The sequence below is a fragment of the Poecilia reticulata genome, chromosome 5 (genome assembly GCF_904066995.2).
Source record: "Poecilia reticulata chromosome 5, P_reticulata-male-v2, whole genome shotgun sequence".
In the NCBI taxonomy this organism is placed as follows: Eukaryota; Metazoa; Chordata; class Actinopteri; order Cyprinodontiformes; family Poeciliidae; genus Poecilia; species Poecilia reticulata.
In genome coordinates, this window is record NC_088834.1 from 7,120,652 (window position 1) to 7,133,517 (window position 12,866).

The window sequence follows — 12,866 nt, forward strand, 5'->3', positions numbered from 1 at the left end:
AGTGCTGCTCTCTGCCTCTTGCTGATTCAACTACATGCCCAGTGGTTTACTAATCTCATAATTCCATAAAACCATTAAAAAATCTGTTTTGAAGTAATGTTTTTGATTCAGTCTTGACATTTCCATTTATGTGTCTTCATCAGAAGTTGGCTAGTTTCATCTTTCCTTACCTGTGGTATTTCTGAAAAACTGAACACATTGTATTTCTGTGTACTTGAGGTAGGTTGCAGTTTTCAAATATGAAAACAGTGAAGAAGAATTGGTTTCTGGTAGCTTCATGTTTGTTTTTCTGAGCACATTTTCTTAACACTTTCTGTGGTCCTATTGACATTGCAAAAGCACATGTGACTGTATTGGGATCATGGGAAAAGTTTCACTTTATTAATTACTGTGCACACAATGTATGAATAACTAAAATATTCAAGTTACCTTAATTCTGTTTGTGAAAACATAAAAAAGTATTTTATTTGATTTTTTTCACATTAAGGCCACCCTTGAATGAGACAGATATGGAAACTCCTATTTATGGACTGTTCAAACCGGGATGAGTTATTTTAAAATTATTATAAATTCTTTAAAACATTTTGGATTTCTGAAAATGTTCTCATTGCACTGATTTTAATTGAACTAGTACTTATACTTGTTTTACAAATGTACTGATTCCAAAAATCAGTAAAATACCACTTAACATGCCAGTTTTCTCATATGAGTTGAATTCATGGTTCAACTCCTATGAAATATAGATTAGCAGTAAGGCCCACAATCTTCTGCATGAAGGATGAAGAGTACTTTTAAATATTTGATTACATATGTTTGTTTGCTGACTTGCATATCATGTGTTTATTTGAATTGTTGGTTGTGTATGTCAGTGTTGTGCTAGTCAAGATTCAGTGCAGAATATTCTACAAGAAACAAAATACAAACCATTCCAATCAGACAGTCTTTGACTCATGGCCCTTAAGGAAAACTTAAAATACTGATGCATGCTGCATTTCCAACTTTAATCTTAATATTGCCACATAAAAAACATGTCTATATTAAGATGTTGTTAATTCAATCCCTGTCTTCAAGCTCTGAACAGAGGTAGCTGGTTATAATTTGCAACATTTTTAGGCAACTGTGATTCAAATTTGAAACGTTCTTAACCTGAAGATTTTGTAATTACTAAATGCCAGACTAAATCTTTTATATAAGAGTGTTGTTATTTTACCTATTATGCATTTCGAACAATGTATTTCTTGAAACTTATGCTGTAGATGTAATTCCAGACTACATAATGCTCTTAGCTTTACCAATGAAAGACTGATGTTGTCATTCACTCATATACTTTGCAGTTAAGTTGTACTTTCTCCTGGAGTTGATCAAGTGATATTGATTCTGAACCATAATCATAGTGAGCATCACTAAACTGCAGCATTTTATGTAACTCTAAATGAAAGCAGCTCTACATACAGTGCTGTAGTCCCTGCAAGTCTCTGCAATTCCTATTTTCCACCCAACCATCTAAATCAATATTACACTGAGAGTCCTTTACTCTACTGATCTATCATGTCTATATTGCTGATGTGAAGAAAAATTGATTGCTGGTTCTTGAGCATGCCGGTGAGTGAACCTGTAAATAGTTTTGTTAATAATGCATACATTACAATGGCAGTCCTATTTTTGGTATGTATTTTTCAAGCGTCTTGATGGTCCATCCGACATTTGTTAAATTGGTGTATTTTTCCAAATCTAAAAATATATATTAGAATTGATTTTGTATGCTTGTAATAATACACAAGGAAGTATTTTGTATATGAATGAATGAATATACTTTATTAAACCCCAGAGGGATTATGTCCAAGTATTGGACTTAATTTTTGTGAACCACGCAGTCCAGAAATGTTGGACTCAGATCATAAACATGAGCAATTAACGCACAAAACAGAATGCTTTTGTCTGGAGTTAGTCGGGCATTCTGTTTCACACCATTTAGCTTTCATCACAAAAGTGTGATCCTTTGTTCAGTAATGCATGTGCAGCATGAAAACTCATTTCCTTGTTAATAGGCTTGATGAAGTAGTTATAGCTTGGAAAAAAGACATTGCGTATTGACCCTGGAAAAATTTCCCAGTGATCCTGATCAATTAAAAAAGAAATTCATTCACATCTTATCCACATAAGAAAGCTCAGGGACATAAAATCATCTTGCCAAATAAAACAGGATTTCCGCACAATAATAACCTTGTGTTTTCATGTCCATCGTTATCTGAGGCAACCTCTTTCCATCTAGCTAATCTATCTTGACATCCAACACCATTGTTACCTCCACCTGCTGCAGTTAAAACACATGACCACCCTTTTAGAGCCCTCTTGATTAGAGCCAGGGTAAAAAAGCTGTGAAAATGAAGACGTTTCTTCTAATTTCACACTCTGTGCTTGATCGTTAGGTTCTTATTATGCCCCATTTGCTTCCCTCCACTAGCTGTGATGAAAGGAGGGCAAAAAGGCCATGACAGGACAAAAGGAGGCCCTTCATCAAAACACATTTTGTTTGGGGTCTCCTTTTTTTTTTGTTCAACTCAACCCTTCCCCCCACATTACTGCCAACACTTTTTTTCTAGAGTTTCCCCTCTCCTGCATCCCTCATTAGTAGCCACCCCCACCTGTCTTCACATTCATTTTATTAAACTGCAATTGTTCAACGCTCTGTGCTCATCAGAACAGCCTGTCTGCTCCCATTTAATTGGCCCACGGCTTCCCCACTGCTCTTCAACAAGTAGGAAGGTCAATGGCAGCTCATGACCTGTGACGATGATGTCTGTCAGTAGTGGGCAAAAGACTGTCTTACCCTTAAGCCCCAGCATTCTAAACTGGCAAAATAAACATGCAACCATGTCTTTGTCCTGAACGCCGCAGTGATGACCCTTAGGGAGACAGCTGTTTTTAAACAAATGTGAAAATTCAAATTGTTTTGCTCAGCAGTTTTTCTAGCTACCCTTCTTTCAATGGATGTATAGTGTATATTGTGTATATCAGGTAAGTCTTATAGAAAGGCAACTTTAAAAACAATTAATATTTTGTCATTTTTTTTAAGTTATACTTGCCAGGTAAAAAGACTTAAAATTGACAAAAAACAAAAAAAAAAACACAACTTTAGTTTCTATTGTTGCATTAGATATCTGTGTTTAGCCTGGCTGTTATAAAGGTCTAGGTCAAACCAAGCATCACGGTAGCCATAATTAAGAGGGACATGGGATTTAAGAACTAAAGCTGTTCTAATTAGTCAAAGTGTTTGATAGAATGCGCGTTTGTAACAAGAGGGGTGACTTTCTTCTCCCAGCCCGTCAAAATCTGTCAAAGTCCTCACTAAGTGGGCACTAATTTGAGAAATTATATCAGCTGTGAAGTGAAGAGTGAAGGGGGGAGAGAAAGTAGAATCTGCAGTGCAGATGCAAAGTTGTTCAGTGGATGAGAACAGAATTTTTTTTTCTTTTCACTTGGCCGAAATGCTTAGGTAGAGGTCGTGACCTGCAGTGGTGGTTGGAGAGCACAGCGTTTAAAGCTGTTCTGATCCATGGCCAAGGCAGAGGTTTCATCTGAAGAGGACAGTCAAAGTGTGAACTCAAAATGACGAGGCGTATATTCTCTTGGATATGTATTCATTCATGTATTTATTCTCTCCATAATATTCTTTATTCTCTGGAATGAAGAATATTCTCTTGAATATTCTTTACAAGTAAAGAATATAAGTAAAGAATATTCTCTGGAATACTCTTTGCAAGTGCGTCAATATAGGAAAGTTCTCTAGAATAGCATTGAACAGCTACATTCAGTTCTAAAAGAATAACTCATACAACATAAATTATGATTTATCATCTGTGTTGCATTTAAATAATTTATAAAGGTTTGCTGATTATGGCTTGCAGGAATTTGCAACATTACATGACACCGATAAAGAATTTGTAAGAAAAAAATAAAATAAATAAATATATATATATATATATATATATTTTTTTTTTTTTTTGTGTGTGTGTGTGTGTGTGTGTGTGTGTGTGTGTGTGGCTTACTAAACCACTTACCGCTATATTGTATGCACTCTGTTCTGATTGGAAATTGTAGAAAATGCTGCTTGTCACATAATCTCTTAAAAGTATCAAATGCATCCTTGCAGATTGAGTTTTCAGAAGACTTTTATTTGTCATCGCCATGTAATCAATTTGATCATAATATTACTGTAAGCTGATTAGCGGCAGTAATCAACTTTATTACAAAGTCTCCATGAAAAAATACTTGCTAATCACTAGAGAAATTGCATTACCGGTACTTTAAGACAGTTTACATTAATAAGAAACATGCAACCCAGCCAGTGCTTTAATACTCAATTAGACTTAATTAAATTAATCAGAATAACTGTTTCCCTCAATTACAGAGCACTATTTGTCTTCCACAAGTTTAGTGCTACAGCCCAACTTAACCACAAGAAAAATATTTATCTGCTGTTTTTCTGTCCCCTTCCACAGTGGGAGGAGGTGAGCGGCTACGATGAACACATGAATACCATCAGGACGTACCAGGTCTGTAATGTCTTCGACAGCAATCAGAACAACTGGGTACGGACAAAATACATCAGACGTCGTGGTGCACAGCGGATCCACGTGGAGATGAAATTCTCTGTTAGGGACTGCAGTAGCATCCCAAATGTCCCAGGCTCCTGTAAAGAAACGTTTAATCTATATTACTATGAATCAGATTCTGACACAGCCACCAGAACGTCCCCGGCATGGATGGAAAACCCCTGGATCAAGGTTGACACCATTGCGGCAGATGAGAGCTTCTCGCAGGTGGACCTTGGAGGAAGAGTGATGAAGATTAATACGGAGGTGCGAAGCTTTGGCCCCGTGTCGAAAAACGGCTTTTACTTGGCCTTTCAGGACTACGGCGGCTGCATGTCACTCATCGCAGTCCGAGTCTTCTACAGAAAGTGTCCTCGAATCATCACTAATGGGGCACTGTTCCAGGAGACTCTGTCTGGAGCAGAGAGCACCTCGCTGGTGGCTGCAAGGGGAGTTTGTATCCCTAATGCAGAAGAGGTGGATGTTCCCATAAAGCTTTACTGCAATGGTGATGGAGAATGGATGGTACCCATTGGGCGCTGCATGTGCAAAGCTGGGAATGAGGCTGTGGAAAATGGAACCGTTTGTAGAGGTATGTGGTGGCTTTTTTATGTTAGCATCCTTTTAAGTCCAGCGAATCACTGTGATTTTCCACTATAACGGAGTGATCCCGAAGCACAAGGATTTTATTTATGCAATGACTATGTGTGGCAGTTCAATATACAGTATTGAAAATTTATTTTGAGTAAAATATAAGGTCATTCATAAAAAAATTGATGAAAGGTATACGTTTTATGGAGAGTTTAACTGAAGCCATCAACACATTTCCATAACAAGGTACATTGATCTCCTATTTATTTTCCAATATAAATATTCTGGTATATGACGTATTTTGATTATTCTTAAAAGTTTTGTGGGAATAATGCTTCCTGACCATGACAAAATTAGATAGCTGTGACTGGGAGTTCCAGTCACTGCTCATTTTATAGTATGAAATGAGCAGTTAAAACTACCACTTTTTAAAGTGTAATTAAAGAATAATTTTCAATTCAACTATTCAAACTACATATATGCATTTTTTTTAACTCAAAGACAAATATTTCTTTCAAAATAATAAAATTACCCATTTTTTGTTTTGTTTTTCACCAATATGTCCTTTCTCATCAACAAAACAGACAGAAAAAAGACATTTAATTTGTCAAAATGCTGGTGAAGTGCCTCTACTTATATAACAGGACAAAGAGATTTTTTTTATTTTTTCAAAACTGGCCACATTTCTGTAAATTGGAATCCCTCAAAGGAGAATTGATCAAGCTTTTCAAAACATCGATGCACCCAACATTTACCTGCACCCTGCCCTATCCGTAGTCTGGCAGGTGGTATTTGGCCATTGTTGTTGGAAATCTTGATCACTCGGCGCAGCACGACATGCATAGCTTGCAGACTGGAGTCCTGCTGATCCGTCCAAGAACCTCAAACCACCCACCTGTGCTTCTGATCGGTTTATTCCTGCCTCTCATATGTGAGTCTGTAATTACAGCACTTCCCCGGAGTCTGTATGCTGGGAGGGAAATGGGATGGGTGCAGCCTTACAAACACTGCTGGGCAAGCTCAATGACTACTAATAAGGGCCGAGACAAGCATCTTCTTAAGGAACATAGGCCAGTAAGAAGCATTTAAAAATAGATAGGAAGTGCATGAAGCATTCATAATGTTTTTATTTTTATATATATATATATTTATGTATATGAAATTCATTGCGAATGTGGCGAATTTAAAGATGGAGGTTTCTACTTTCCTTTCATCTTTCAAACTTGGCCACACAAGTTTATTTGTAAAGCACCATTTTAAAACAAGGGTATTTAAAATGCCTTATAAAGAAAAATAAAGGGAAATAAAAACATTTATATTAAAAACAAGAAATACATTAAGAAAATAACACCAAAACACACATTGCATAAAAGTCGCCCAAGAATGGAGCTGTGAGAAATTCATATGTGTTTGCTCAGATTTGCAAATTGCAAATGGTACAAAGTAATTCTGGCCTGCCAAATAAGATCTTAACTAATCTAATACACTACTGGATAATCCCATCTATTTTCCAGTCCATCAATTAGCGTGCTACGATCATCTGTGTTAAACTCAACACTAAGATCCAATAATGACACAGTGGTATTAGATTTATTGCTGATGTTTAAAAGTTTTTTTTTTTATTATTGATTCAGTTTTAAGTGTTGTAATATGACTAGAAATTGGATTACTTTCTGATCCACTGACTTCTCTTTGCCACCAAATGTAAGGGTAATTGATTGGCCAAAAAGTGAGTTGTGATTGGAGGATATACTGTAATTAAATCGGAATACATAAGAGATGAGGTCACTTCATGCTCATACAATTTGACTGTATTATGGTCTACAAAAACATAAAACAAAAAAGAAATGAACAATTTCTAATTACAAGAAATAAATACTTGAAAATAGAATTTCATCATTATTGCCCATTTTGAACATTTAATGTAGTAACTGAATATGAAAGCTTTAAACAGGAACATACAATCTCTAATGCAAAATGTAATGCAGGACATTTTTTTACACCATGCAAATAGTTCTAAATCTCAGGATAAATGATTGTGAAGTTTATTGAAAGAAAATACAACACAGTAACACTGATATTATTCTGGTGGTTTCTCCATTGTTAGAAACCTCTTTTTGATGGAAGGCATAGCTTGTCTGCTCTCCAGTCAGCTTCCTAAAGACAGAAAACTGATATCAGCTTTTGAAGCTGTGGTCAACCACTGCCTTTCAGCTGCAAGAGCTTGGATAATAAATTGATCTGTGAAAGATGTGCCTTGCCTGCCAATATTATGGGGTAATGAATTGATTTACGAGAAGTGCCATCAAAGGGTTTGTAAGATATCCTCTTTCATTATGGAATTAGGCTGCCCCACCAACTCACAGAGGAATCAAGACTCAGACACTGTTTTGTACAACAAACCCTCTCTTCCAACATCTTTCCAACTAAACATGTAATTACGCATGTAACAATTAAACCGCTGGCAGGGATTCTGACAAATAATTATGCTGTCAAGAAATCTGTCAAAATATTGACAGCATAAGGTGGTGCTTACAGTAAATTGCAAAGGTCTTTTTCACTGCAATTGTCTTACAAGTGAGATTAAGTTTCCTCTCTAAGAACTGCAGTGAATGCAAGGAACCATGCAAAGGCCTTTCAGCAGAGACAGTCCTAAAAAGACAGATCTAATTTCCCCTCAGAGTCTTGAGGAGATGGTTCACCACAGTGTCACATCAGGTTTTCTTTGCTCTTGCCGGTTTCTCCAGATTGAAAAGCATTCCCCTCATTGGGGCACAACGAGAGCCATGTTCATGGGTGGAATTGCAAACTCCCTTAACAATGCCCATGTGTGTCTTTCAATGTAATCTGATCATCTAACCCCATGCTATTGTGAGTTCAAGGGTCTCAACTGTGGGAGTGTGTCTCATGTTATTGAGCAATAAAAGTTTGGAAGTAGATAAACTGCCACAGAGATAACAATTTGATTCATTTCTTGGTTGCATGTGTTGGGGAGGCTGTGGGGAAAGCGTAGTGACAAATACGCTGTTGTTTGCTTAGCTTTCTAAGATCTAGCTGACGGGAGCTAAAGATAAATTTGTATAGCTCATATTGTGAGGGCGGCATAGAGAGGTGAACATGACTTTAAAGGTAGAGATTATCAGATTAACTTTTGTCAAATTGAGACAGATGTTGTGACATATTTACACCCACACTGATTACACATAACATTATCACCACTGACAGGTGAAATGTAAAAACTCTGATGATTTTCTTCCTCGTGGTACCTGTCAGTAGGTGTAATATGTGTGGTTTATTCACATTAATATTTTTTTCCCCAAAGCTGATGTGTAATAAGCAGGAAACAGAAATAAATTTAAGGATTTCAATAAGTCTGACAATGGTATCTCCAATGACATCTTCTGTGGTTTTGAAGGCACAGCGTCTATCCATTCATCCATTGCAATGTTCTGGTGGTAAAAGTGAGTATTTCTCATGTGAATGTTACTTTGAACATACACACAGAAAATAATTTCATGGTGACTATGGCCTCTTTGAGTAAGACAGTGTTCTCTAACATAAAGAAAAATTGGCTAACAAAGATTTGGAGCAGCACAACAACCACTTTGAGTTGTTGACTTGCCCTCTAAATTCCTCAGAACTCAATTCAGTCTAGCATCTGCAGAATGTGCTGCACAAACAAGTCAAATTCATGTACGTTCAACTCTGCAACTGACTTAAAGAATCTGCGGCTAACATTTTGGGAGGTTGGTACAACATCACACCTCCAGGGATTAGAATGTTGGTCATTTAGCTTTCTGTCATTTTGTGTCTGCAGTCTTGTTATTAACTGGTTTTGATAACTTATTCCAACTAATTTTATACATTATGCTCATTGTCAATTGTAGGAAAGGTGGTTGACCCGCTCCAAAAAATATCTACCAGCATGGTTATTGTTAGTCAGTTTTTATAAATGAGAATTAAGGTAATGTTTTAGATAATAATTTAATTACATTATTCACATGATGTGAATAATTTTATCACCATTTAATGTCTTAATCCATTAAAATAAAGGACTCCAGAAAAAGAAATAAAAGGATTCACTAATTTCAGCCCAAAGTATGGGGAGATGGATTGTTCACAGAACTAGTAGGAAACAACACAATTTGTTGGTACAAAAGGGTGATGCAGTTTGGTGAATTGATTAATTGATCTGGAGCCATTTACTGCAGTCAAAAGGAATTAAAATTGATTTCATGACTTTACATATTCATGTCAACTTATGCTTTTAGTGAGATTTTGACTCAATACCCTTTTGTCTTTTATTTTCGTTTGGACAAATTCCTATCTTCATAATTATAAATATTTCATAATGAACATTTTCAAGTAAATTAAATAATTGTGTGAAATGTTACTTGGCTATCTTTATGTCACATGGATGATAACTATCTCAAGGTGAATTTGGAACAAGACGAGACCTTAAATGTCTCTGGGACATGTGGAAATTATCACCTGATCTACAACCTGAGTTTAATGTATATTGTACATTGACCCTATTTTTAATAAATAAATTGTAAACAGTAAATTGTCTCCTGGTGAGGAAGGCATCTGTTCTAACAAGTATTGTCAAGTAAGGTCTCTGTTGTTGCAAACAAAGCAATTGGGTAAAGAGAAAAGTCTTAAATTCTCGAATCAAACGTGGCCGTAGACGAGATGAGTTAGGGGATCTAGTGCATAGGAAGGAGCAGTGCAGACATGATTACATGAGAAAGAAGAGGGAGGAGGGAGCAGGCAAAAGCAGGAAATGAATCCCCATAACATACTGTCAGAATCCCAATTATTGCAGCTTCCTGGTCTGGAGAGAGTTTAGGGCTGGAAATCAGTGTAGCACAGACAAATTCACACCACTGCTTTTATTTCCCCTGCCACTGCTGTCTTTAATGGCAACACTAATTTACTAACAGTGCAAGTGGGGAACAACCCCACTGATGTCTGCCTTTCATGCTGGAATAAGACACAAAGAAAACCCAAACAAACACACCCCTACCAGGCTGTTCATTGCATTGTGTATTGTGTAAGGAGATAAAAAAAAGATTTGCATTGAGGTTTGGTAACAGCGAGACCAAAGCAGCAACAGAGGAGAAAAAGGCTATAATGTAAACACTTTTTAAACACCGTAAGCATCCAGACAACATTATAAGTAGGAGCCACACTTACTCTTGTTGATAGATGGCTTGCTCAACTGCTGTTGGAAGAGTCACAGTTAAGCATAAGGAATACAAATTAGAGCCTGAGCAGATATTCATTACAGCAACATTTGCTTGTTAAATGGCAGCACAACTAACATGACTTATTAGCCGCATCATAGGCAACATCTTTTGATTTCCATTACTAATCTTTTCATTTAGCTCTAGTGATGTGATGTGTATTCGATACAGACTTTGGCCTGTAAGCAATGTAGGATGTAAGCTCAAAGAGGTGTCAGTTTGTTCATAAAGCTGCCAGGGAGAAATCGAGAGTTATTAATAAATTTTGTAAAGATCTATTGCTAACTTGTGTAGACTCTTTATTTCATTCTCTGGAGCAAAATATCTGAAAACATCCTCCACCAAATAAGCAAATGTAACCAATGGCAAACTATTATTCACAATGAAAAACCACTCAACCCCTATATCTGTAAACTGACTTATATGTTTCATCTTAGTATTTCAGTTGAAAATGGGGGAGCATATTTGGAAAATTACATTACTACACCAATCCTAGCGCCTACATCACCAACTTCCAAAACCCAGCCATCTCACCACCTACTAAGGATGCACAGGAGGGTGCAACTAAAATGTAGCTGGCTAGTTTATCCTCTAACCTGTCACCCACAAAAAGCTTACATGCTAATCAAAGGTTCCATGAAGAAATCTATCATTATAATAGTTAAGTTTTCCCGTGTCCAAAAACGGGAAACAAAAGCATAACTTTGCTCCCGTTCTTTAAAAAATGTTGAAGCAGATGCTCCACTTTTTAAGATGCACAAGATTCTATTTTACAACACAACTTATCATGCAGTGAAATATTTTTCGTTTTTCTATTGTGCTCTGTTCACTTCTCTGATCTGTTTTAAGACTTATGTTGCCTGAGTTAAAGACACACCGATGAACAAGTCTTCGCATGGTTCTGCAGGATTCCAGTTTCTGCAGGTTTTTAGTTCTGTATATGTTTTTTGCTCACATGAATATTAATTTAAAGTTGAACGACCTCACAAGATTTATTGGCCTACTGTAAATTGACTGCATAAAGCATACTGATACATATACTTTCCATTCTATTTTTCACAGCACATCCATCATCCGTCGAAGTGATAATGTGTCCTGCGATTTCTTTGAATCTTGCCGAACTCGGAGATCGTGGCCTTTAAGCCTGTAAACGTTTTCCAGATGTTTCTGCACATGTTAGGCTCTGCTCCACATGCCCCTCTGTCACATTCCTCATTATCCAACACCATCTTTTGCATCTCAGATTCAGTCTGTTTGACCTCATATAATCCCTGTGCCTTCCTCCACATTACTGGTCATTGCATTTGGTGAGGAATCTTCCTGTGGGTCTGGTTCTTTGTTGTAACACCTATACACATCTCAGTCGTAACCCAATAGACAGCAGTCAGATGTCTGGTGTGTATCCACAAAAGCATAGCGGTTTGACAATTCTGAGAACTTATGATTTTTAGAATGATAAATCTGCCTTGAGCAGATTGTCCTGGAATATAGAAGTATACTGGATACATATCCTTCTGCGCCGGCCTCCAATTTCTCACCAGGGACAAGGCCAGGGATTTTTCACAATATCTCTGTGTACTCTTTTCGATGCCATAGCTCATTCTAGAGGAATCTTTCTTAGCTAGGAAAGGCTGATGACTCAAGCATCTGCCTAGATAAAAAATAGAAAACAATCAGACAGACTGTTAAGGAGAGGAATCCCTTCTGGGGATCAGTGACCTTGTTTTTTTTTTTTTTTTTTTTTTTTTTAAGTCAGTCAGCACTTGGAAAATTATGATGTCTTTTGTTGTGTGCTTTTGGCTTAGATTAGAGTCATAAAACTGAGAATAGAGGAAAACGATACTCTTGACTGAAATGAGTTCAGAGTGTTGTGTGCTGAGACACACAACACTGTGTGTGCTGACTCCTCTAAAATCAAATGTACAATTCAATACAATTTTGACCTTAACTAATGTAAGCTTTTAATTGTGCTTTGGTAAGTTCCATACTACATAGCATGGGGAATAAAACCACATTTAATAGGAAGTAAAATTTGTTAAATTTGTTTTCTTTTCGTTGACTGACCTCTCTCTTTTTGAATTGAAAATTGTGTATGGTTTTACATTTGTCTTTATATTAAATCCATTGACCTTGACAAATATCTCTACCACTCTTTTGTAAAAAAAATAAAATAAATGTTTGTCTAATTTTTCTTTCATTGTTAAAAATCTTGCAGCTTTACTGGGAAGTATTGCCAAGGAAGTTGTATTCCAACTATATATATATTTTTTGTATTTTTCACTGTTTTTGTCTTTTTAATGCATAGAAGAAGAGTACCTGTTGGCTGTTGTGTTTAATAGGTCTCAGCACTGCCCTCTATCAATGAGGCATGGTACTTCCTGCCGCCTCCCCCTACGCATTTTCACTTCTCATATATGGCTGATCAGAAACACTA

The 12,866-nt window shown here is 36.6% G+C and overlaps 1 protein-coding gene across 7 annotated transcripts in view; it reads left to right on the forward strand.

Moving 5' to 3' along the window:
- The window catches only part of ephb2b (eph receptor B2b), a 135,006-nt gene that overhangs the window by 53,334 nt on the left and 68,806 nt on the right, over nt 1–12,866 (forward strand). For all 7 annotated transcript variants that reach the window (XM_008409112.3, XM_008409113.3, XM_008409114.3 and 4 more), the window contains exon 3: nt 4,503–5,187. In XM_008409112.3, coding sequence (XP_008407334.2) covers nt 4,503–5,187 — 685 coding nt within the window. The remainder of the gene's footprint in view (nt 1–4,502; nt 5,188–12,866) is intronic.